At 44.5% G+C, this 26,845-nt stretch overlaps 2 protein-coding genes across 2 annotated transcripts; both read right to left on the bottom strand.

The window, feature by feature from the left end:
* Nucleotides 1–5,489: 5,489 nt before the first annotated feature.
* Nucleotides 5,490–7,883, bottom strand: LOC117645452. Its single transcript, XM_034385658.1, has 2 exons — nt 7,261–7,883; nt 5,490–5,856 (listed from the first exon to the last, which is right to left on the bottom strand). The coding sequence occupies exons 1-2, from the start codon at nt 7,881–7,883 to the stop codon at nt 5,490–5,492; spliced, it is 990 nt and encodes a 329-aa protein (XP_034241549.1).
* A 4,196-nt stretch (nt 7,884–12,079) lies between these two features.
* On the bottom strand, nt 12,080–24,030 carry LOC117645451 (heterogeneous nuclear ribonucleoprotein A1-like). Its single transcript, XM_034385657.1, has 9 exons — nt 23,892–24,030; nt 21,606–21,804; nt 19,910–19,980; nt 19,706–19,781; nt 19,215–19,346; nt 19,054–19,105; nt 16,881–16,999; nt 15,642–15,764; nt 12,080–12,265 (listed from the first exon to the last, which is right to left on the bottom strand). Exons 2-9 carry the CDS (start codon nt 21,756–21,758, stop codon nt 12,080–12,082), a joined length of 912 nt encoding a protein of 303 aa, XP_034241548.1. The 5' UTR covers nt 21,759–21,804; nt 23,892–24,030.
* Nucleotides 24,031–26,845: the final 2,815 nt, after the last annotated feature.

Raw genomic sequence — 26,845 nt, 5'->3', positions numbered from 1 at the left:
TGTTGAGATATGGTGTCTCATGCATCAAAGCACAGCCACGTCACTAATATGTTGCCTTGATTGTACCTGACTCGCTTGCCGTCTGTTGTCATCATTGAAGAACCAGATCTCATAACTCATAAGGTTCGCATGGATCAATTTCCAAGATCTTATATTCCCTCAGGATATTTTGAGTAAATACGGTATGTGTGCTGTCCTGAAGCCTTCTTAAGAATATCATCCTGTTTGTGTGTAACTTTGTGGCATTGGATAGTATCTTTTCTCTTTCTCAAGTACCTTGAACTAGTCTAAGACAAACAATGGTGAGCGCAATAGTTTTAGTTGTGAACTCAAGCTTTATGTTGAAGTGACAAATGATCTTAATATTGTTCCAGCCTGAGCTTTTGACATTATATTCTAAAGTTTTCTTCTTTTTTTGTTTGTTACTCCACACTCTACGTCCCCTCCAAGTCTTATGATTGACACAATCGAATGCCTTGGAAAGATCAAGAAAAATAGCCAGGCAGATTTCATTCCTGCATTTACATTGAGAGATATGAGCATTCAGACTTATGACTGCATCAATACAAGATAGGCCCTTTCTTGCAAAAAACCCTCCTAGATTTTTGTTGACCAAAGATCTCGTGTCATTGCTGTTGTACTTTGCGTTTCAGTGGCGTTCAACATCAAAAGATACAGACACGTGAAAAGAGGTTAGTTTCACATAGTGCACTAAAAACGTCTCTCTTTCATGTTCATTTTCTCAATATTTCTCATTGCAAGTAAAAAAAAAACTTCATTTACGATCAAGCGACTGACACTCCATCTTTCATTTGATACCACTCTCATTTTCCCACATGCTGTGAGATCTGAGATGAAAGATGTCCCCCCAAAACTCATTTTTGAACACAATACTCGTTCTCTTCACATAGAGTTTTGTATGTTAGTGAGTGGTGTGAAAAGAACGAGTATAAAAAGCACCAAAAAATGCCAAAATTTTACCAAATTTTAGTAAAAAATTCAAAATGTATTTTCCAAACAGAAATTACAGCTTATCTATGCACATATTGTCAAATCCGGCTTTGCTAGTCTGTTTGCATGTCCATTGGGCCTTAAAATAAAAAATTCACACCTCCGTAAACTTTTTGGTTCATCGCAAGGAGAACTTTAGTAAACGACTAAAATAACACTAAAACCCTCATAACTTTGGAACTAATGGGAGTTGGGAGTCCAGTCTGTGACTGTAAAAGTTTTTCATAGTAAGCAACTAAATCACAAAAAAACCAAAGCACTGCCACGTACTTTGAAAGATAGTTTTTTCATCTTACAGTAACCTTAATGAGATTTTGCAGACTAGTAGTATAGGAACCCCCAGGTCACCCGGCGCCATAATGCCCCCCCCCCCCCCCCGGTAACCTGTCCCCGGTATCCTTCAGAAACGTCAAAATGAGCTCATTTTTGAAAAAATTGACAAAGTGTCACATTTGTTTAGCGTTCAAAATTAGCGTTCATATTCAAACGAATGTGGCACAATGCTCAAAAGAAAGTGACTTTTTGTCACGTTCGTTTCAACGTGGTGTCACGTTCTTGGAATGAGAGTGTATTCTACGTAATGTGATTTTATGTCTGTGGGTGATTCCGTGCGTAGGGGGTCATTTTGGATGTACCAAATGTTCTTTTTTAAAGTTCAACTTTAGGGGCTAAATTTGGTGTAGATGGCATACCTAGTACCCCACAGTACCCCTCTGAGCGTGGCAGCGCTACAAGTTGACTTTTATTTTCACTCCCTATGAAATACGGCGGAATTTACAGAAATAATGACGGAATTTACAGATTACGGAATTTACAAAGCGAAGTTTTTAGTCTCCTGAACCGCTGGGTTACAAGATAGGTAAAAACTGTTGACGGTGTCATTTTCAGCATCCAAAATAGCATTTTTCAGCGAAGGTTGTGGGAACTTTCTCCCTCAGATGGAGGAGCTACGGCCCGAAACGGAATTTACATCCATTTTTACACCCTTACCGTTTTGAACTCTTCTGACGGCCTGGAAGCGTCGTTTGACCGCCCCAGGTCCCGTGGGAACGGGCTTCTGGAAGTGTTTTTTATGTTCTTTCGATCCCAAGTGGTCGCGAGTTTCTAAAATGAAAAGGAACCCCAGTAGACCGTCATTTGTAAAAACAGCATAGGTCACATGGTCACACGGTGGACATTTTCCCAAAGGCTGTTTCGGGTTCAACAAGTGATGATACAAAGGTCACCCTCCGTAATTTTGTGAAGAATAAGTCAGGGGAGAGAGTGAAATAGCCAGTTTTCTTTTGATGTGGCTGAGTCGTATACTACAGCATGGCAATGTTGTCTTATAGGTGTTGGTGACCATGACGGAACTTACAAAACGACACTTTAGCAGCTTACGAAACCCAGATAAACAAAAGTTAGATCGACTTATCCACATGAGGACATGGTCTTCGTTTAGTAAAACAAATTTGAATTGCCCAAGCTACCAAATCAACCTCAGTTCAGGCGCAAGGCCCCGGTGACCTGAAATGACCCCCTACGCACGGAATCACCCCTGTGCGTGTTGATACATTTTTATTTCCTGACTAATTCCTGACTCATTATCTATGATGTTATCGGTTCATTAAATAATTATTTTCTGTTTGATGTGCTTTTCACATTAATTATTTAATTTCCAACCAGCTTTTAACTCAAATCCAAATTAACAAATTTCATTCCATATGTATCTTTGACAATGTGTCCAAATTGATGTTGCATGGCATAAATAGATTTGTCATGACAAGGGGAAAAGACAGTAATTCGCCTTCTGAAAAACCGAATTGTCATTTCGGACAGTTTCAGCACTTTGGTACCTCAAACTTATGCATTTCCCATCCAAACCTATGACATGAGTCGACATTTTTGGCCCGTCCCGTTTATTTTTTGTAAAAAAATGACGGAGGGACGGGCATATAGTATGATCCTTGCTGTGCGTCCGTTCGTTCGTCCGTCCGTCCGTCCGTCCGTCCGGCCGTCCGAGGACTTCCCGCGGTCCGATCTTGACCAAATTTGGTATGCAGCCTCCTTGGGTGACCCTAAGAACCGCCCGGTGGCAGCAAATCCGATCCGAGCCCCGGGGGCGCTGCTGCAGGTGCATCATGGTCTACATGGGGTCGAGGAGGATTTCGGTAACGGATACAGCTAGCAGGGCATGTAAGGGTATTTTTGGAATCAGGGTGACAAGACAAAACCAATGGTGCCAATTTCAAGCGAATCGAAGAAGTTTGGACCCGGGTTCAAATCCCAGTGGGGTATATTTTGAACATTCTTTTTATTCGAGTTTTTCCATTGATTCTTATGTTTTTTAGGGCGCTGATCACGGAAATAACATCCATTTTGACCCCAGACTCAGGTTCAAACCCATCAGGGCTAAATAAAGGCGAAATTCACACATTTGTTAATGTACGGGACGGGCCAAAGTTGCCGATGTATATCGCTACTTTTCCTGTTATTTGTTTGACTTGTGGAGACGAATCCATTTGTATGCAGCAATGTCAATTTGGACAACTTAAAAAACTCGTTCGAAACTTCTTGGATTTCAAGGTGACACTTTTAACAAGTCGGACGTACAGTACAACTTACAAGAGAATTCGACCGACCTGGGCGTGTGGCGACCACCGGCCCGGTAGGACGCAGGCGGAGCGCTGGGGGCCTCGGAGAGCCGCCCGCTACGCGTTTGGAGCCGCTCCTGTACTTGTCTCGGTTGAGGTGGTATAAAATCAGTTCCGATGGCTGCTTTTGGTATCATCTGACGCATCTGACGCGGGTGGTTGACAGTGATTGCGTGTGCTTGTTCGTGTGTCGATCGGTGTCGTTTTGTGGAGGTTATGAGCATTTTTGGTCGTCCCGGCCATGTGCGTCTTTGTGTGCCTTGAGGCAGTGCGTGCGATAAGCCGGCAGCGGCGCGACGCTCACGCATGTCCAGCCAGCGTCCTGCGTGCCACAAGAGTGAGGTTAGGTTGCGGCCCTCGTTCTGCGCACCCCAGCGGGCGACCTGCTGCAGCCTTCCTACGGATTCCTCATCAGCATCACCGCCAATGGATCCCTCTGCCTGCATCACCTGCTCCACACCACGGAATTCCAGGTGACTCTGTGTCGTCCGTCGGGATGGGTTGGGCTGGGCCAGGGTATTCCCCCACGGTAAAAACGGTACCTGGTTCTCCCAGGAACCCCCTGGAAATCGCCTATGTCTTTACCATAGGCTTCCTGGGAAAACCAGGTACCGTTTCTGCCGTGCCGTGTCCCTTGTTTAGGTGTAGCGGCCTCTCCTTCGACTCATCAGCATCGTCAATTAACACCCGCATCAATCGCCCAGTGCCTCCGAGTCACCCTACGTTATGGTTTCGTTTGGGGTTTTGGGCTGTGTGTGCTCGGGCTGCACCTCGTTCTCTGCTCTAGCTCGACGGTGCTGTGCCACGAGTCAATTTTCCTAGCATCGACGCCCTCAGCCGTGGATTCTGTTCTGTTCCGGTCTCTGTTTTCCTTCTGTTGCTTCGGTTAATTTACAGTGTTCAGCGTCTGTCCGCGGTTCGCGGCCGGCCGGGTGTAGGCGCGTCGCAGCGATGTCGCTGTGTCAGCGTGCTGGCCAGGATGTGGCGGCAGTAATACGACGCTAACACCACCAAGGCGGCGGCGGCTCGAGACGCCTTATTGCGGTTGTTTTGCCTCCGCAGGTTTTATCACCCTGCCTGTACCTTTTCCCGTGGATTTTTCCTACAGTGTGTTCTTACGTTGTAAGAACTGTTCTACAGAATTGAGGAAAACATGACAAGAGAACCGCGGCCTTAAAAAGCAAGCCAAACAATCTAACCTCAGCAACAATTGAGGGGCAGTTTCAATGCGTGAATACTCGTTTCTTCAGCCTCGCTGTTTTGGAAGAGGCGCAGACGCCGAGAAAATTCTTGCCAGCCCACGAAAATTAATTTACAGCGTCCTTCCTGCTACGAACATTTTACTATTGACTGACCTCAAAGATGTTCGAATGTGGGGACACCGTGCATTGCGTTAGCATTACCTTTTGAATTTCCCGGCGTTTTGATTTCTTTTTATCTGCGATGTTAAATTTTGACTTGTGGCAGGATAGGACCGTGCCGTTGCCATGGAAATTGTTGCTTCATGTTGTCATTTGCCCAAAACACACGATTTCTTGTTACTTCGATGAGCCGAGCCGGGAGGTTTGGTTTTGAGTGGCACATTTTGTATCTAAACAATTTGCTGATAGCATGAACGGATCACGTTTTCGATTGTTGCAAATTTATGTTTTTGTAATTTACGAAAAATTTACACGATGAATAAAAAAAACTCTGTTATGGCGCAGTACGGTAGATGCTGGCTTTAGAAATACGGCGAAGTGTGGAGTAATCAGTACAGGATTTACCGTGTTCTTTTCTCACAGTGCGGAACTCTTCAGTCCCTTACAACGCTCGGTTTACAGTCATGCAAAGTCGGTTTTTATTTTAATTTCTTCCGTTCGAGATGTGATTTGAACGCCCCATCGAGTCCTGTGTAGCGGAGACAGTGAAAGAGACGAATAATTCGACAACCAGGACCAGACAAGAGCTGAGGCAGCCCGTCAGGAGGACGCGGACCACTGGCTGAACTTGCTTTAGCCTGAGGGGCTCGAAAGAGGTTCGTGGCACTTGCGGCCTTGCGGCTTGGTGGGCCAGTCCACTGGTCTCCCTGAAGCTGAACTTGGAGTACAACCCAGCGGCGCGCCATCGCCCGAGGAATCTCCGGAACGACGCCTCGAACGGCCACCCCCGCATGACGACGTGGTCGGTGGCGTCCATGCTCTGCGGCAGCAGGAACAGGCGCACGCGGGCCCTGTTGGTGGTGAACGGACACTCAAAATAAAGACCAAATGATCCAGGAAGCCGAAGAAGGGGGATAACTCCATTTCGGCAATTTTTAAGGTAACTTAACCACACTAAATGCAAGGATCCTTAACTTACCTCATAAGGGCATCATAACGTTATGATAAGAGTTAAAGTTATTACCCTTAACTTATAACATCTTTTCAAAAGGGTATGTTATTTTTTTATGTCTCGAATTCACTGTTATCTAAGTTGCGATACTTTCAACACAAAAACGTGCGATGATATCCGAAATGTGATTCCCACGAATCATTGCTCCTGAGATGCAATGACTTCTGTATCGCACAAAATTCTGCAACTTTCTGCAATGAGGATCGAAATTATTGCAAAAAACTGTGATGATGACAACACAAAAATCTGTTATCATTGCAGTTTTTTGCAATGATCATTACAAAATTCTGCGATACTGTAGCTCATCACACCTTTTAGCAACGATCATCACAGAAAAGTGCTGTGAAATTTGTATTGCGCAGAAAGTGCGGTCTGTATCGCAAGTCAAATAACAGTGTTTGTGTGGATATACTTTAGCAAGTACTTTCCGTACCCTTAACCTTTAGCGAACACTGTCTTGTGTTACGTTATGAAAGCAGTATTAGTTAAATGTTAAGTTGAGTAAAGGATCCCTGACTAAATGTTTATGTAGAATTTTGTACGTGCCACCTGCACGATTTTGTGCATGCGGGGAATTCGCATAATATTATGCGTGCAAATGCATGAATTTATGCGAATGTCTGCACAATTTTATGCATAACGTCACGCAGGTTTAAAATCGTCCATTACGACGTACAAAATTCTACATAAACATTTAGTGTTAACAAAACACTGTTAGCAGGGAAAAGTAAAACTAAAGAGAATGAATGTTTTACATAATAACTGGTTCAAACAACATAAGTATGAGGTCACTGCGTAGTGCGTATAGGATTTCTGTGACTCATCAATTGCCGTTAAAATGGAAAACACACTGAGATTCCAATGAATATAGTACGTATGGTGCAATGCCCTGAGATCTCGCTCCATACGTGCAATGCCTCAGTCATATTGCACCTTGTGCACTTTAAAATTGCACCAATTGACTAATTGATGCCATACTCATAGCATTTGGATTCTCAGTGCAGAGTCATCTCAACTTTTATGTTCTGAACGAAGTGGAATTTGGAGACAAGTCAAGTGGAGCTATAGTCAGCAGAGAGTTTTGGTTCCTCTGGTGCATTTTTTGCACGTGGCTCTTTTTTTTCGTTTAAGTTTGTTAAGTAATTGGATGAGTTTGCAGAGTGGTTTTGCAGCAGTGTAGCCAAATTTTGGCAAGACTTTCAGCTCTGACCAAAGTGTCCTCTGGACCGGCGGGAAGTCTGACCTTTGCATTTGAAGCGGTGGCAGATTCTCTACGGACGCTTGCGTCACGAGCGTGGCGGCGTCCCGCACCGCGCCGATGTGCCTCAGGACGTCGGCCAGCGAGAGGCCCTCGGGCTCCGTGTACCGCACTCTTCCGGCCAGCCGCCACTCCCGCAGCAGGAAGAGCACGTTGCTCACTGGGTTCGGCAGGAGGATGGTCAGGTTGCTGTCGGCGAGCTGCCCGACGCACTTGATGTCTCCGACGGAGTCGCGGTCGTTGGCGCTGCTGAGGAGGCGGCCCTGGTACGAGGCTAGGAGGACGACCCCCACCAGCAGCCAGCACCCCAGGACGGGCCGCTGCAGCAAGCGCAGCCCGCTCGGGAGGGGCTTGCTGAGGGCCTTGGTGGCGTCGCAGGAGAGCGGGCCTCGGCGTCTCAGCAGGCACATCCCCGTGGCCACAGCGAGGATGGCGGCGTGCGTGCTCCAACAAGCCGCGGGGCTCATCTCGCCCGCCCACGCCGCCAGGGGCCCCCGCCGCAGTCCCAGGGGCGCGGGCACCACGGCGTACGAGCGCGCCCTCTCCCAGGGGAAGGGGACGAACGGCAGGGCGGGGACGAGCGCCAGGGCCGTGGTCAAGATGTCCATCCGGCAGGAGAGCACTGCGGACGAGTGCCTGGACCGCGAGGAAAATCAACGCACGGTCGTGTTACTGTTACGTTTTTCAAATATGTTTTCTCTTTTAATCACATTTTATCATTGTCATTGATGTTCTATTTTCGTTCTGTTCACTGTGGGGAAAAAGCTACGGAAAATTCTGTGAAGAGATTGGGGTAGTTCTCCGTAGCCCCCTTGTCAATATTCTCCGTAGGGCCTTATACGTAGGAGAAAAGACGGAGGGGGCAATCACTTGAAATTTTTTGTTCACAGGATTCTTCAAAGATAGAGATTTTGCGTCAAAATTTTGCAAGGTTTCGCGTAATTTCACCAGATTTTGATGGGATTTAGCGAGATTTCACCAGACTTCGAAGGGATTTCACGAGATTTCTACTGATTTCGCACAAGATTTCGGCCAATCAGGTGTACACAGGACTTCGCGAGTGGTTGCCGCCTCGGAGAAAACTGTACGGTCGTATGGAGAATACTATGCGGTCCTACGGGCTGCGGAGAATCCTGGCAAAAAAAAACATTAACAAAATTTTCCGTACTTTTTTGACAGTGCTCTTTCAGTGCTACAATAGATGTGCGAAAATTTCAAGTTGTGTTTCCCTGACCTGGAATCGCTTTCGTTGAAGCTGAGTCTGTCTATTGCCAGCGGCACGCCACTGTACTTGGCGAAGTGGCGCAGTTCGCGTTCTGCCCTGGCGGCCCAGCGCTCAATGTGGTGTCCGGGAAGGTACGGGTTGACCCAAGCCTCCAGGACGCCGCTCTCGGGCGGCCGCCAGTGCCAGCAGGGCGGGGCGAAGACGGGCCCTGCGAAGCAGCGTCTTTCAGTCTCGAAAGTTGCGAAATTGATCGGAATCGAACGAGAGCAAAGTCGATAGAGTACTCCAAAGAAGCTCTGGCCCGGAAGAAGAAAAACAAAAACGGAAGTAAGAAATTGCAGTTTCCATGAAAAATACCTTCATGCGCAGCGTATATTTCTCATAGTAATTGCAATTTCTTACTTCTGTTTTTGTTCTTCTTTTTCCTGGCCAGAGCTTCTTCGGAGTACTCTATTCGAATAATAATCAAATGTGATACTCATGTCAAAATCAATTAAAAATCGACTCCTCCTAAAAGAAACATTGGAACTGGCCATCACTGAGAATCCAAACGCTGAGTATAGCGTCAATTGGTGCAATGCTTAAGCATTGCACATGTAGTGCAATGCCTCTCCATTCCCATGCATTAGCATGGGATGCATTGCGCGTAAGGTGCAATATGGCTATCGCATTGCACGTACGGTGCGATATCTCAGCTGCATTGCACCATGCGTGCTATAACTCGTAGCGTTTGGAATCTCAGTGCTCGGCCCAAGGAGACCATCCTAACTCGCCGGAAGGTTAGAAAACTACGTACCCTAATTCGCCCGAGCAGTGGGTGCACAAAACCTTTTAAGTTGAGATTGCCTCCCAGCATGTTTCGACGTTTTTCTAGCGCCCCGGCGAGTAAGGATGTCTCTTAAGGCCCAGGTGAGTTATGGTGGTTTTCTCAGGAGGGGTTGACTCGGGTTTTATGCTGGTTTGGTTCAAAATAGATCGATTCGAAAATTAAACAATTTTCTTTAGAATATGAATAGATCGTGCCCCCTACTCGACTCAGTTCCGCGTTCCCCCGCCACTACCTGCGTGGCGCCATCCGCGCCCGGGGTCCCACCGGTTGTCCTCCACGGTGCGCAGCGGGCCCTCTTCGCAGTTGCAAGGGTTGCGGTACAGGAAGGTGCTGCCGTTGGGGGCGGTCAGCGCGAGCGCCGCGTTGCGAAGGCACAGCCCGCCAACAGAATGGATGGAAGAGCTGAGTGGTCCCGGCGACAGGCCTGTCCACAGGATTGTCCGGGTGGTGTAGGGGACAGACACTCGGGGCAGCACCGTCTCCACCAGTGTGGAGGAGGTGTTCGCCACTGCCTGCAACGAGCATTCCACCAGGCATTACTCTACAAATCAAAGAGTGTACATAGTATGCTCTAACTGGAGCATGCCTGCAAGCACGCTCTAGCTAGCGCATGCCTGCCAAGCATGCACTAACTAGAGCATACATGCCATGTACACGCTTCCTGATGCAGAAAACTCCCTATCCCATGCAGTAAATGTATGCTTCAGTTAGCGTGTACATGGCATGTATGCACTAGTTAGTGCATGCCTGGCAGGCATGCGCTAGTTAGAGCGTGCTTGCAGGCATGCTCCAGTTAGAGCGTACCATGTACACTCTTTGATTTGTAGAGTATACCCGTGACACATTTGAGTGATCTGACAGAACAACGTATCTTCAGTAACGTGCTGAGGGTGTTTACCATGACCAAGGCGTCCTCGTAAGTCATGCGGAAGGACAGGGTGTCCTCGAAGCGGCTGGCCAAGGTGACCTCCGCCGTGGAGCCTAGGCGGCCAAGGAACGCGTCAAGCCACGGGACGACCCCGATGACGAAGAGGCGGGGGTGGCGGCCGGCGCCGAGCAGGCGAGGCACCATGGACAAGGCGCACAGGGCCTCGGGCGGCGCGTCCAAGGCGGGGGGCGGCAGCAGGGCGGCCACCCCGCAGGCCAGCGCCAGGACGAGCACCACCATCACTGTCAACAACACAAACACTGAAAAGAGCCTACGAAGCATTCACTGCAAGGAAGGGTCTGAATACTACAGCAAAAGCACAGCAAAAACTGTACAATAAAAGTACTACAGGGATTGCATAAAGTACAACGAGAATTGCAGTACAAACTACAACGAGGCCTGGACTGCACAGCTCGTCATGCCGATGCATAGCACTTTGTACGACAATTGTTGTACTTTGAAAGTACAATAAATTCCCGGTCAAAAATCGGCTAGGAATTGGTGTACTTTTGTTGTGACTTTTTCTTGCAGTGTTGCCTTCACAGGAAAAAGTCTGCGAAGCATCGCTTCGTAACACGAAGAAACCGAAGACATTTATAAATTTTTCGAAGAGTGCTTTGCATTACGAAGCAAACTCCTTCGTAATATGAAGCATTTCTTCATAATACGAAGCATTTCTACAATGCGTTCATTTTCTTCGAGTAGATACGAAGCAAAAGCTTTGAAGACTTCGTTTATTTGTGTTGCGCAATGTACCAAGAACACGAATGCACTGCAAAATCAACGAAGCCTTAAGGAAACTCCTTCGTGAAACCAAGTATCTCTTCACAGGAAATAGCAAGTCTACGACGCTTTCTTTCTCTTTTCATGGTTACCACTACTAATCCAAAGGTCCAGACCTGAAAGTGTCGCCTAAATGTGAGACAAATGAGACAAAAACGTCTCACCACTAAACGGCCTGAATTTCTTGGATGACGACGGTAAAGGCGCTAATTGCGTTAAGGCAATTATTGACTGCACGTTATCAAAGAGACATCTCACCCACACTCTCAGACTTATGTTGACTTTTTATCTTTTGGTAAAGAGTATTTTACACAGCAATAAAAAGTACTTTTTCCTCAATATCTATATAAGATTTGGCTCGTTATATTGACTTACAGTCAGTTTGCCATTGACAAAGAGTCAATACGCAATTGACTTCAAAAATGGTCAATAATTGCTGACAATTTACAGTCTTTACAGTGAACAGTATTGTACAGAGGGTTACAAAGGAAATACTAAATATTATTGCTGCTTCAAGGATAAAAGGTCAATATTGGAGAGAAACAAGTCATTACGAGTCTCAGAGTAAATTTTCGGCAATACAAAAAGTATCACAGAAAAAAAAGGGTTGCACACGAATGTATTACCGAGGGAAAAGGTCCTACATAAATGTATCACCGAGTCATCGTGCTTTAGTCAAGCATAAGTTGCGCTTGAAGACGTGGCACTTGAAATGAAGCATCGGCTGCGGGAAACCTTCGTCGAGTGTGGTGGCATGACAAGCACACTCCCGGGTGTGCCTCGGCGAGACGTCGAATGTTTACAAACGCGGATGTCGGGGGCGCGGCGTGGGGCGCCTACGTGTTGACACACTGCTAGTTCTTCAAATATCGGCTGTCACATGCGGAACATTGACGGGAAAAAAAAACAAGGAGGACAAACTGTGAAAGATATTTATTTTTATCATTGATTTGTTGATTTGAATCTCTTGATTGATATGATGAATACAGACAACAGGAATCGCGAGGGTGACGAATGCAGAAGCCGGCCCGCCGGCCCGTCACTGAACGCTGCAGCAGTCAGGCTGCGTGAGGATGACGCGCTCGGAGCCGTGTCCAGACTGGCGGCGGTGGTGAGGTCGCTGGGCGGGCTGCCGCTGCGGGGCTGGTCGCCGTGCACTGGAGGGGGGCTCACACTCCCGGAGCCGGCGGAAGCGCAGACGGTGTCCCGTCGACGTCACCACCACCTGCCATGGTTAAAAATGGTTCAATGTTATCCGATGAATTTGGCGTCATGTTCGTTACACACTAAATGTTATGTACAATTTTGAACAAGACACATCACAGTTTTTGGTGCATACGAAATTTTCGTACAATTTTCGTACGAAAATCTGCACATTTTCGCCATTTTAGTACAATATTGTACAAAATTTGTACAAATTTGTACGAAAAGTTCGTATGCACAAAAAACTGTGATGTCTCGTACAAAATTTGTACAAAAACATTAAGTGTGTAGAATGTGGTTCCGTCACGCTCGTTTGAATGTGCTGTTATATTCCTTTCAATGTTGATCCACATTTAAGTGATTTTGACATCCCCATTAAATGGCCGAATCACGTTCACACCAAAAAAGGTATCGAGTTGAAAGAAACGTGACGGCAAATTTTAAGGAGCATGACATCACATTCGTTGAAAAACACAAAATAACAAAATGTAACCGAGGCCGTTCGCTTTTTTAAGGGGAGGTTCTGGTGAAAATCTTGCCATTTTCCAAATGGATCCCACAGTCATAATTTGTTCAGAAGATAAAATTTTTCATTGAGGAGACTAAAATTTGACTTTTGAAGGCACATGCCAGGCTGTAAACCCAGTCGAAGAGTCTTTTTGAGCCTATTTTGGCTGTATCTTAAAAAATCTTCTTGCACATACTATTTTGTCGTAAAAGGTTGACCTTGACATGTTTCACTTCTTTGATTCATTTTCAAAAGATTCCGGCATGCATAGCTCAAAACTTCCATTATATTATTAATTATTAACTTTTTAAGCTGAAAAGTCCCTAAAATTTGTCTATTTTGTACATTTTTGATCAATTATAGTGAAATGCTTGGTTAGAAAGCTTGCGAACAAAAATGCAATTGACATTTTGAGGTGTGCATGCCGGCATTTTTAAAAAATGAATCGAAGAAGTGAAAAACGTCTAAGCCAACCTTTTACGACAAAATAGTATGCGCAAGAAGATTTTTAAAGTTATAGCCTAAATGGGAGAAAATGGCTCTGCGACTGGGTTCAGGGCATAAAATGTGCCTCCCCAATGAAAAATTTTAATAAATACTTGATGAGACACCAAATTTTTAACAAATTTTCACAGTGGGACCTATTTAGGAGAAAATAGCATTTTCACCAGAACCTCCCCTTAACAAGAATTTTTTTTGGCTTAAGTTGGCTTTCTTCTCTAGTTGAGCATAAGCCTGATACTGCGCAACAACGCACCAGGGATGATACCCAAACCGAAACACTTATGGCAAACTAAAAAATTATAGCAATTATAGGTTGACTTGCAAAGGCGAACGGCCTATGCTCAACTGGGGAAGAAAGCCAACCCTCTGCAAGAAAAAACCACAACAAAAGTACACAAATTTCTGGCAAATTTTTTATCAGGTTTTTATTGTACTTTCAAAGTACAACAAATTGTTGTACAAAGTCCAATGGAACCGGCATGACGAGTGCTGTGCAGTCCAGGCCTCGTTGTGGTTTGTACAATTCTCGTTGTAGTTTCTACAATCCCCGTTGTACTTTTATTGTACAGGTTTTGCTGTACATTTGTTGTACTATTCACACTTCTTCTTGCAGTGCCGAAGGAATTGCTTTTCCTTGCGATTAAAGCGAACTGGAGTTTTGTTTCCATGTGGACCAAGTCCAAATTCCGCTCCACTGAGTTTTGTTCTTTTAGGGGTCTAAATTAACAAAACTCAGGGAAGCGGAATTTGGACTCGGTCCATATGGAAACAAAACTCCGGCACGCCTTGTTGGAGGGAGCAGCTACACTCAGACAAGGTGGTGCCCTGAAACTGACCGACTAAGTCGCCCGCCCCAGTTTTTAGGGCGACTTGAGTCGCCTACTTTCTGGGCGACACAGTCGCCTAGTTTCTGGGCGACACAGTCGCCTAGTTTTAGGGCATCTTGGTCGTAAATACAGAGCTTACTTATGAATGCTGGCCCAAGGCGCCCTCAACCTGAGCACCTTTGGGGTTGGTCCGACCTAATGTAAACCACTGCTGCCCAGATTCGGGGCACCCATTGCGCCTAGATTCGGGGCATCTCTGACGCAACCCAAATGTGAAATCATTGAGTTTATCCATGTGCAGGCAAACTTGTGTGCAATGCCTTGGGCCAGCATAGTAAAGTAAGCTCTGTATTTGCGACCAAGATGCCCTAAAACTAGGCGACTGTGTCGCCCAGAAACTAGGCGACTGTGTCGCCCAGAAAGTAGGCGACTCAAGTCGCCCTAAAAACTGGGGCGGGCGACTTAGTCGGTCAGTTTCAGGGCACCACCTTGTCTGAGTGTACTCGAGATATCTTGTATCACCTGCAGCCCTAGAAATATCTAGAAATCCGAAATCTTTCCCCAAAAAGGCAAAAACCTGGCAGATTTTAGGCCCAGCGTAAAATTGGACGAAATCTTGCGAAATCCGACGAAACCTCTCGTTTTATGAAATCTTGTGTCCCCAAACATCGCACGTGGTTGCCCCCTCGTAGCACCTGCACACCCTTTGTTCAAGCTGAGCATATGTTACACTTCAAACGAAAGTGCTTCGGGACTTAAGGGGGCTCATACATGTTAAAAGCACTTTGTAAAAAAATTTCTTTGATGTAGACGGATTAAGATTTTACAATTTCTGTGTTAAAAACCTTTTAGATAATTGAGTAAGCTTCATTTTGGCTTAAAGGAAAGTGACTTTGGACATGTTTTGGAGATTTAGTCGAAACGTTTAAAATTTTGGTTCTCGTAAGATTTTGTTCGTATACTTGCTTAGATCTGAGGGGAAAAAATCAGGGAGACTCATCCCTAGTAGTGTCATAGAATTGACTACAACGGGCTTTATATCTGCAATAGTTTTCAAGAAAAAAAAATAAAAACAATTTTTTTAACAATTTTTAAAACACATTTTTTAACAATTTTTGAAACACATTTTTTAACAATTTTTGAAACACATTTTTTAACAAAAAATTGTTTTCATTTTTCTCTTGAAAACTATTGCAGATATAAAGCCCATTGTAGTCAATTCTATGACACTACTAGGGATGAGTCTCCCTGATTTTTTCCCCACAGATCTGAGCAAGTATGCGAACAAAATCTTACGAGAACCAAAATTTTAAACGTTTCGACTAAATCTCCAAATATTGTCCAAAGACACTTTCCTTTAAGCCAAAATGAAGCTTACTCAATTATCTAAAAGGACACAGAAATTGTTAAATCTTAATCCATCTAAATCAAAAAAAAAATTTACAAAGTGCTTTTAACATGTATGAGCCCCCTTGAAGCTTCAGAAGCTCCTTCGTTTCAGCCGTGAAAAGAGCAGTTCGAAGACAAAAGCTTCATCACGAATGCAGGAGTGACCTTACCTGGTCCCGGCAGGCCCTGTCCACTGCCTCCGGCAAGGCGAACGTGACAAAGGCGTGGTTTCGGCGTGCGGCTCGTCTCTCGCACCGAACAGCCTCGACAGCTCCGTACTTGCTGAATGCAGCCTGGGACACAGCATGAAAGTTTATTTCAGAAGCTGCGCTAAATTGCCAGGTTTGCACAACACGTGTCATCATACGTGCTGTGACACGTGTTGTTCAAGCCTGAGCAAATGCTGAATAACCAGGCGTGGTGAGAAGTACAGGGGCCCTACACTCCTGTGACTGGTTGGGTCCGTCGACTTTATGTCCGAGCACTTCCTACAACGAAAGAGTCGATCGGAGTGTGAGTGCTTTGACTTATCTCCAGATTGATTTTTAATTATGTTATTGTGCTCTAAAATGGATTACATCATGACACCACATTAAGTGACTCAATTCTTAAGGTTATTGTAAAGTGAAAAAAGTGCCTGTATGACTGTATGACATCTTTTAAATACTTGTGTCAGATGTCTCAATTTAGGGGTTAAAGTACCTTTCTATTATATAAACTCATACCCCAGGGCCCCAACTCCTATTATATTAGTTTCTGAGTTATGAAAGTTTACGTGAACTTTGAGTCGTTTCTCCCAAATTCTCCTCACGACAAAGGATTAGCTACCCAGTCTTCAGATTCTGGCAATTTTATCTATTTTTGAATAGGAAAAAGATAGCGTTGACCTTTTATTTATTTAATATCTGCCTTAGTTTTCCTGGAAAAAAAAAGACCAGTATGGTTCAAAATCTCACAAATTTGAAGGAAAATAAAAATTGGCCTGATAAAATAGCGTTTACAGCCTCTTCTCGACTGATATCTTCAAATCCGCCAACGCTATCTTTTTTCTATTCAAAAATAGATAAAAATGCCTGTGACAAATATTTCTAGGACATGCTAGTTTCACTTTACAGTATCCTTAACAGTTACAGAGAAAATCTTCAAGGGAATAGGATACGACTCAACTAGACCTCTTGTACGCAGTCAATGTAGCAGAAAATGGAAACAACGTAACTTAAGCCCAAATGACTCCGTTAAAATAAATGTCAATCATGGATAACTCGACTTGCATTCATGTGAATTTATTGTAAAGAGAATCAAGCACACTACCAGGACCAGAAGGACTTCGCAAATTGAAGGTTATGGCCTACACCTGCCCCTCACTGAACCACCACGCTCCGTAGACACCAACAGCTGGGAGTACTTACAATCAGTTGGGAGTCTTTGAGGCCGCGAGGAATCCATTCCACGAAAACTCGGTGAGAATAAGGGTAGCCAGGAGGAACCCACGCCTGTCCTTGCTGATTCGGCGCCACTGAGTTGTTACCTGTAACATGAATTTCCATTAAACCGAGCTGTACGAGAATTTTAAAATCGTGAACAAGACCCGAATTTAGGACAAGGATTATTTTACCACTCAAATTTGGTTCATGAATGGTTTTACATCCAAACTTGGGCGATAGCGAGGAATATATCTCAGTCTTGTGGTGAGGATCAAAGTTCTCACCAAATTTTGTCGTTAAGGGGAGGTTTTGGTGAAAATGCTATTTTCTCCTACATAGGTCCCACTGTGAAAATTTGTTAAAAATTTGATGTCTTATCAAGAATTAATTAAAAATTTTCATTGGGGAGGCACATTCTATGCCCTGAACCCAGTCGCAGAGCCTTTTTCTCCCATTTAGGCTATAACTTTAATCTTCTTGCGCATGCTATTTTGTCGTAAAAGGTTGGCTTAGACGTTTTTCACTTCTTCGATTCATTTTTTAAAAATGCCGGCATGTACATCTCAAAATGTCAATTGCATTTTTATTCGCAAGCTTTCTAACCAAGCATTTCACTAAAATTGATCAAAAATGTACAAAATAGACAAATTTTATGGACTTTTCAGCTTAAAAAGCTAATAACTAATAATATAATGGAAGTTTTGAGCTCTGCATGCCGGAATCTTTTGAAAATGAGTCGAAGAAGTGAAAAATGTCAAGGTCAACCTTTTACGACAAAATAGTGTGCGCAAGGAGATTTTTTAAGATACAGCCAAAATAGGCTCAAAAAGACTCTTCGACTGGGTTTACAGCCTGGCATGTGCCTTCAAAAGTCAAATTTTAGTCTCCTCAATGAAAAATTTTGTATTCCGAACAAATTATGACTGTAGGATCCATTTTGAAAATAGCAAGATTTTCACCAGAACCTCCCCTTAATTGTTCTACCACCCTGTTTGATGTGGGAAAACATTCATGGCATGAATTCCGATTCTCACCGCTAAAGAGGGGACTTTCAACGTTTCAATAGGTGAGAATTGCGAATCTCAGCACACAAAGGTGAGATTTTTTTCTGATCCCTAGGGTGGCCTAATTTCTCACCTGAGAGTTCAGTGTAAAGCGTTGAGATAACTGGTACACCCTTTAATGCCTGAATTCGGTACGAAAACGTTGTTCACCCAAAATATGGTGACTCTTTTATACTCGTTGTGGTTTATAGGTTTGCCAGAGAAAACAGAGGGATCAATCGCCTTCAAATGAGGGTGAACACTGAGATTCCAAACGCTATTAGTATAGCACGTATGGTGCAATGCACTGCGTGCAATGCCTCAGCCATATCGCACCTACGTGTACGTGCAATGCGTCCGTCCCGAAAATGCCCTATGCTAATGCATGGGAATGGAGACGCATTCCACTTCATGTGCAATTCTTTTGCATTGCACCAATGACGCTATATTCATAGCGTCTGGATTCTCAGTGAAGTGCCGAGCATGGATCGGGGTACCAATCATGGATCATTTTAGTTAGCGAGCTCGTGGACATATCGCCAAATTTTAGCGATACTATTATGCATCGCCATTTTGAAGGAAAGATTTTTTGGCCAGGCCGCTTGTAGGTGATACTTGATTTTATCGCCAAAACAGGTACTAAGAGTATCACCATTAGAGCCATTGGATTTACGGTACGTGTACGGGCTTTTTTTTCGGTGATACATTTAGGTACGGCTATTAGTTCCGAAGACATATTTTAGTATCACCCATTTTCGGTGGGACAGGTCTGTCTCACCCCTCAGAGAGTGAGATGTAGCATTATTTTGTTTTCAGTGATATAAACCAGCCTTGACACTGAGACCTGACCAAAAGTGTAAGAGGAGCAAATTTCGACGAATCTTGGCTTAAGTCCGAGCTCTTGCGCAAGAGGAAATAACTCCAACCAAATTTGTTCACCAAAATTCATCAAATGTGTAAAAAATTCATCCAAATTCGACTGAAACTCATGGAAATTCAACTGAAATTCATTAGATTTGTCCACCGAAATTCAGTGATTTCCCCTTGCTCTTGCGCCTAACGTGTCCGGAGGAACCGAAACGACGGCTTGCACCCCGCGCGCCCAGCATAAGTACCTTTAGGTTTGGCGCCATCCACGAAGAGTCTTGAGCCGTCCAGCAATATGGGCTACAAACGAGTCATTTAGAAAAGAAAGGGAAACGAGTATCAACAATACGTAACTGAAATATACGAAACACACGATAAATGCAAACGGAGACACAGTGCACTCTCTCACCTGGTTCCGTAAGGCCAACTGAGCCGAGTCTTCGCTCTGGAAGGTTACAAAGCCGTACTTCTTGTAATGCCCTCCGGACAGCGCGCGGATGAGAACCGTCTCCTTGACGTCGCCGAATTGGGTGAACAATAACTGAAACAGAATGACAGTACGTCAAGAGAATAAAATTTCCTTTGAAGAATTTGTAAACGTGGTCTCGCACTATTTTACGCAAAGGGTCAGTGCGGGAAAAACCTAGACAGGGGAAGAAATTAGGTAAAATGCCGTATGCACAGGCTCAACAACTATCACGCAATGAACAGCTGATGCCATGGAACAAATTTTGATGGTTGTTATGCCTGTGCATACGATGTTTGAAGTAAAATATGGGGTGTTCTGTTTTAACTCTGTTCTTTTCTTCCCCGCACTGACCCTACGTTCTTTCCACATAAATTAGTGCGCGGAAGTTCGCAGGTTTTAACTTAATGCCAAGTGAGGTTTGTGAACTTTACCTGAATGTCGGTCTCCGTCGCTTCAGGTGGTATGCGAGCAACAAATAGCTTCTTTCCGTCGGCGGCGGGCCTCGAGCTGAAACAGATTTGAAGGAGATAGAGGAAATAAATTGACGAATTCAGAGATGGACAAGCGATAACAACGCGAAGTCAGATATTTAACGTCCACACAGGCAATGAGAGATTTCTGAAAGAGCAACTCACCGGCTAGTACCTCCAAGCCACGCGAAAATTTGGTAATTGGTTTCCAGCTCCAGGGGATGCGTCGGGAACAGCTGCACACAGAAAATTTGAGATAACTCCTTGAGGAAGAACTATGTTATTTTGTAAAGGCGGAATCTGCATTTGCACATGCCAACTTGAGCCCTTAGTTCCTTAAGGATGCTGGAAAGTGAAATTTCCACGCCCTACAAATATTTGAGACAGGAAGTTCACTTTGACGATAAAATAATTTATAATAAGATTAATTTGTTTTTTAAAGTTGAGACCCCTACTACTTTCTGGGTGGTGTAGGATTGAGTAAACTTTAAGTTGTTTCTCTCTAATTCTTCCCACAACAAAGGAAAAGGTTCGCAGTCTTAAAATTCTGACTTGAAACTTCAATGACATAATGAAAATAGTGTGTGGCCACTTCATAAGTTTCAGCCCACCATGCTGAGAAAATTATTTTATCAGGATTCTTGTTTTTTCTTTTACTTGAGAGATTTTGCCACACAAATTTTGAGGGATATTCATACAAGGGCATCGCTTTCTTATATCGACACCGAAGCATACTTGCCAGTATCTGACAATTTGTTATTTTTCTCTTTGTCGTGAGAAGACTAGGGAACAGGACCATCAACAACTTAAAAACCAAAATGAGATCAGGCCTCTTCCTTTAAGGGGAGGTTCTGGTGAAAATGCTATTTTCTCCTAAATAGGTCCCACTGTGAAAATTAATTAAAAATTTGGTGTCTTACCAAGTAATTATTAAAATTTTTCATTGGGAAGGCACATTCTGTGCCCCGAACCCAGTCGCAGAGCCTTTTCCTCCTATTTAGGCTATAACTTCAAAAATCTTAGTGCGTATACAGTTTTATCGTAAAAGGTTGGCCTTGACATTTTTCACTTCGTTGATTCATTTTTAAAAGATGCCGCCATGCACAACTCAAAATGTAAATGACATTTTTATTCGCAAGCTTTCTAACCAAGCATTTCACTATGGTTGACCAAAAATGTACAAAATAGGCAAATTTTAGACTTTTCAGCTTAAAAAGCTTACAATTGACAATATAATGGAAATTTTGAGCTTTGCATGCCAGGATCTTTTGAAAATGTATCGAAGAAGTGAAAAATGTCAAGGTCAACCTTTTGCGACAAAATAGTATGCGCAAGAAGATTTTGTAAGATGCAGTCAAAATAGGCTCAAAATGACTCTTCCACTGGGTGCCTACAAAAGTCAAATTTTAGTCTTCTCAAAGAAAGATTTTATATTCCACACAAATTATGACACTGAGATCCATTTGGAAAACGCCAAGATTTTCACCAGACCCTCCCCTTAACGGAAAGTAATAAGTAACAGAAAACCTCTCCGGAGTGACAGGACACCTATGTTGTTTATCGCAAAATTAAACTTATGCTTCTTGAACTTGTTACTATCTCTAACATACATTCCTTCAGTTTCAGTTTTCCCTACCAACAGTTCTTTGATTCTCCTAAAAAAAATGGCTAAAATGGAGTTATCCCTTTCTTTTGCTTCCTGAACCAACTGTTGACTGTGTAAATCGCAAAATCACTTTCGTAAAAAGAAAGAGTTTCAGCGAGTCTCTCCTGACAAGGAGCCGATTGGCGACAGTGGATTCGGTCTATTGAGTGTTGTTCTCCTGCGTGTGCTAGGACAGTAACTCCAGATGTCACTCACCTTCCGGTCCTTCGGGCAGCTCGAGTCGCTCCTCACCACGGCCAAGAGGCACGCCAGGCAAAAGGTGTGGCCGCATGGCAGCAGCTTGGGAGTGCGCTCCGCCTGGTCGAAATCGTTGAAGCAAATGTCACATTCGAACACGTTCTCGGACATGATGACGCAGCCAGGCCAGTGCTAACCGATCGAACTTCAGCGTAACCTACAAAAGAACAAGAGAGAACAAAGCTATAACTTCTTCGGAGAAGAGACCTAGCCTGTCTAAGGTCTCGACCCAGAGCCTCTAGGTCACTTCAGAGTTCCCTATGGCCCTTTGATGCACGACCGCGTTTGTTTTGACTCGCTAACGATTACGACCGTACGACTGACACACGACAAACACATAAAACGGTAGGGGAGCAAAAGATGGAGGAAAACCCACGCACCGGAGACAGATCAGCTTTGTTGAAATGTAAGCAAACTAGTTTCAAAACCAACTCCTCGTATTCGCGTGCCCCGAAGCTCAAACGCGACGTGATCCGTGCACTGTTTGGGCGATACTGAGACTGAGGAGACGAGCCACTGCCGCGTCGCACCGAGCCGCCACACAGTGGTTCAGAAACGGAAAAAGCTGTGCAAAAGAGATTGTTGGCAGGCCGTTTAAGATATTGGTATGAAAACTTCACCCCAGGGGTTTTTGGGGTAGCTGAATTCATTTCTGGCGTTGTTTTGAACCATTGACGTAACGCTTATTCACTAGCGTTACTTTTTATTTTTTATTTATTTATTTATTTTTTTTTTTGGGGGGGGGGGGTGCTGTATGTGTACTGTACTTGTACGTTTTCGGGGTCGCTGAATCTATTCGTGACGTTACTTTGGACCACAGACGTAACGTTTAATTACTAGCGTCACTTAGTTTCAATTTCAGTTTTAAAAGCTGTGTTTACACTTTGCTCATACGTTTCTGGGGTCACTGAATTCATTTCCGATGTTATTTCAAATCGTAGACGTGCCCCTTTCATACAAAAGTAGCTTGTATTTGTGCATCACCTTGTGTTTCATTATTTTGGAAAAGGTTTAAGATATTATCAAAAGAGACATCAGTCAGTATAATCCATTTCATCGGCCCGTTTTGAGGCCGGATATGCAGGTATATGCAAAAACGGCGCAGTGCGCTCGAAAGCTGACATGATAAGCTTTAATATGAGCCCAAGATCTCCAGGTTCCGACAGGTTCCACACAAGTTACAGGCAAATCTTTTCCAAAAGTGGTCAAAAAAACCGTGATTTGCATTCACACAAAAGAAAGAGATTTAACACGGAACGGAATGAGTGAGCGCAAATCTGAAGGCACCGTTGAAAAGAGGAGAGTTTGGACTACCTTGCTGCATGTTTAGATTTTAACCAGCCTGTCATGTTCGTCAAGGAGCGGCCGCCAAAAGAGCGGAACACTTCGGCCGCTCCACTCGCTTCGCGCGCGTAGCGCCGAAGCGGAAACGGGCACGCTTGTCCTGGCGAGTGCGTGGGGTACCAGGGCAAAACAAACTCGGCTTTGGGCCCTCCTGACATCCCTCTTACCCATTGCAAAGTCGTTTTCGGCTAATCGCAAAGTTGAAAAAAGGACTTTTGCACAGCTTTTTCCGTTTCTGAACCACTGTGCGCCACCCGAAATAATCTCTATCCCGAGGTAGGTGCGTGCGCTTGCTCCCCCTACCCCTCGTCTTTCGTCAGTGCAGGCCGGGCACCGACGGGGACTTTCCGGAAAAAAGGGACCCGGGAGCGCCCCAGCGCCACGGCACGGCTCCGTCCGCTTGACCGGCCGGATCGTTGCCGCTAGCAGTGCTCGGGCCACCAGCTCGGGCAGGTAGCCAACCAGGTGAGTGAAAACAGCAAAAAAAAATTAACTGACATATTTTGTCGTGTTTAGTTTTCCATCATTTCATATGTTTCGGAAGGTGCTGAAAATGAAATCTCCAAGGTTTGAGGCCTAATGGGAGAAAAGTTAGCCAGAATTTTAGGAGAGTCGAACCAAAAATGGAATACAGTTTGACCAGCAAACCAACCTCGACGCCGCGTACATGAAAGGGGGATGTGGGGGGCCGAGCCCCCCAGCATAAAAGTTGGAAGCGAATGCTGCTTTGATGTGCGATCAGGTCTTTTTGTGGGGCAGTGTGTGGCGAGAGTCTGCCGAAGGCAGGCCAGCGCCGCAGGCCAAGGTAGGTGTCAACGCCAGGCGTGGATTGTCGGAACTGACACAGCATCGCAAAGCCTGTTACGACAAGCCAGAAGCCACTATCTGGCGTACACCTACCTTGTCGTTATTTACGTAACTTATAATTTTACTTATATTTTTACTTCATCATCTACAGCTCGCAAGCGGGAACATTTGAATTCAGTGAGCGTGACTCAAAAACGTCCAATAACGGCAAACACGCCCACGGAATGCTGTACACTAGGATATCACACACTAAACTTCTTACGGATACATCCTCTCTGTATTACGGACATTTTTGTGCAATTGCAATTACGGATAGATTTTGCTTGTAATACGGACGAAATCATCCGTATTACAAAGAGTTTTACGTCCGTAACACACAGACGAAAATATCCGTATGGTACGGACGTAAAACTCTTTGTAATACGGATGATTTCGTCCGTACACTGTAAAAATTAATGTCCGGAATAAACGACGGATCCTTCGGCAAAAAAATTGCCAACCGTTCCTTCGTTAATTTACGAAGCTCTTCGTATATTCACAAACACCTTCGTTAATTTTTTGAACGATCTCTGTCGAGTTTACAATCACAATGGAAATTTACGAAGCACCTTCGTATATCTACAAAGATCCTTCGTAAATTTACAGGGAACCTTCGTTAACAAGGTAGGTGTACGCCAGACTGTGTCTTGTCGTAACAGGCTTCGCGATGCTGCGCCAGTTTCGACAATCCACGCCTGGCGTAAACACCTACCTTGGCCTGCGGCGCTAACCTGCCTTCGGCAGGCTGCCTTCCTTGGAAGACCGTGGAAATTAGCGTGATCCCCTCAGAAAGAGCATTTGGTCATCAAAATCTTCACTAATGGGGCTAAACTTTCGGTCGGAGGTCTGAATGGGTTCTATTTTCGTCATCAGCAGCCTCAAAAACATTTAAAACGACATTGAACTTGACAAAAAGTTGAAAGTTCCAAAAAAGTTGTCTTTTTCCTGCCGTTTTTAAAGTGTTTTTTGGCTAATATGACCGAATGGATTGAGATAGAAAGCTGAATTTTGGTGTGTGGCGAGCCAAGGATATGACCAATGACCCTGCAAAATCTCAGCAGAATCGGCCGAGCCGTTTAGGAGGAGTAGTGCGGACACACAGACACACACACACACAGACAGACAGACAGACAGACATGAAAAACTTTCCAACCCCACTGGAGTAACAGGCTTCGCTATCGCTCAGCCAATAAACAAAGAACCTTCGTTAAAATACAGAGAACCTTCGTAATTTTACGTCTGGAATAGACTATTCTAGTCGTGGCTGAGTGAAGAACAAGAAGAATCACAAAAGACGCTATTTAGGGCATTTAAAGTGAATATATTTGATGAAATATGTTGCATTTACTAGAAAATATTTGAATTGACTTCTACCAAGCAAGGGGACTTAAGCATTTGAAGTAAAAGTGCAAAAAAGTACACTTTTGTGATTCTTCTTGTTCTTCACTCAGCCACGACTAGAATAGTCTATTAACGACGGATCCTTCGTCAAAAAAATTTCCAACAGTTCCTTCGTTTATTTACGAAGGTCCGCCGTAGATTTACGAAGACCCGTCGTAGATTAACGAAGCCCGTCGTAAATTTACGAAGCCCTTCGTAAATTTACAACAGATTCTGTACATTTACGATTTTTCTTCGTAAATTTTCTAAGAACCTTCGTAAATTAACGACGAACTTCCGTTGATTTACAAAAGTTCCTGTAGGAAAGAAACATTTACAGTGCACTTTTGGACATTCCCAAAAACCTTCGTAAAATATTCCGTTGTAAATTCACAACATTATTTTTACAGTGTATTACAAGCAAAATCTATCCGTAATTGCAATTGCACAAAAATGTCCGTAATACAGATAGGATGGATCCGTAAGAAGTTTAGTGTGCACGTGTCGGAGAAACCAAGAGAATTGCCTCCTTCATCCCAGATGGGGCCTTCCCAGGGCGCCCATTGTGTGGAGGAGCAGGAGGTGCTCAAAGACCAATTATAAGAGTGACAAATATTGTTGATTCAACCTTGCTTGATATGGCGCATCTCGGTTCGTTTGAATTTTATATTTGATCCTGGAAGCGAAGGAAGGGAATAATTCTTCTTATCTCCAAATTGAGTTTTTTCCTTGTGATTATGCTTTAGGATGCTTTACATCAATACACAACACGGTAAAAACGGTTCCTGGTTTTCCCAGGAACTCCCTGGAAACCGCCTATGCCTTCACCATTGGCTTCCTGGGAGAACCAGGTTCCGTTTTCACCGTGCAAATTGTTTGACCAAAATGTGCATGAAAAAATGGTTATTACTCAACGTCACCCCGTATACGGTCTAGATTTCATTGGAAAATAAGGTCGACTCATCCAAAGTCCACATGACCCCATTGATCAGTGCGACACCTCCTCGGAACAAGCGGCTATCTCCGAAAGCATTGCAGACAAACGGGTATCTCCTAGAGCACTGCAGACAAACGGCTACCTTCCAGAACCCTGCAGGCAAACGGCTATCTTCTAGGACCCGCTGCAGACAAACGGCTATCTGACTTCTTTTACTCAACATATGACATTTTAATACTTTCGGATAGATTAAAATAAGGACTTTTTGAATCGACAATTTGTATGTACAATGCTAATTCACTCAAAAAGATATGAGCTGTTGAAATCCGAATAACTGAAAGCGTGTCAGTCGCTCCGCGGAACAGACGGCTAACTGAAAGGCGGCTTGATGTACTTAGAGACCTAGAGGCTGACGGAGAAGCGCGGGCGCCGTCGCGCGCTGGCGGCCATTTTGTCTGGGCCGGCCCAGAGGGGAGCGGGGAGGGGACAGGGAGCGGAGCGGAGAGCGGTGCGGTAAGGTGGGGCGAGGCGGAGCGCAGCAGACAACCGGAACAGTTTTTCGGCCACAGCTCGAAAACCGTTCAAGTTAGAGTGGTACAGTAAGCGAGCCGATTGTAGCTTGTACAGAGACCTACAATCGGCTCGCTTACTATACCCCTCTATCTAGAACGGTTTGGAAGCTGTGACCGAA

The sequence above is a fragment of the Thrips palmi genome, unplaced genomic scaffold (assembly GCF_012932325.1).
Source record: "Thrips palmi isolate BJ-2018 unplaced genomic scaffold, TpBJ-2018v1 HiC_scaffold_18, whole genome shotgun sequence".
Lineage (NCBI taxonomy): Eukaryota > Metazoa > Arthropoda > Insecta > Thysanoptera > Thripidae > Thrips > Thrips palmi.
Note: the sequence above shows the minus strand (reverse complement) of the source record. Positions and strands in the feature narration are given on the sequence as shown.

Coding starts and splice junctions, on each gene's coding strand:
- LOC117645451 (XM_034385657.1), bottom strand. CDS start 21,758: ATGTCCGAGAACGTGTTCGAATGTGACATTTGCTTCAACGATTTCGAC. Junction 19,981..21,605: donor GCTGCCCGAAGGACCGGAAG/GTGAGTGACATC, acceptor TTCTGTGTGCAG/CTGTTCCCGACGCATCCCCT. Junction 17,000..19,053: donor GGATGGCGCCAAACCTAAAG/GTACTTATGCTG, acceptor TTCATGTTACAG/GTAACAACTCAGTGGCGCCG.
- LOC117645452 (XM_034385658.1), bottom strand. CDS start 7,883: ATGGACATCTTGACCACGGCCCTGGCGCTCGTCCCCGCCCTGCCGTTC. Junction 5,857..7,260: donor CCACCGCTTCAAATGCAAAG/GTCAGACTTCCC, acceptor CACCACCAACAG/GGCCCGCGTGCGCCTGTTCC.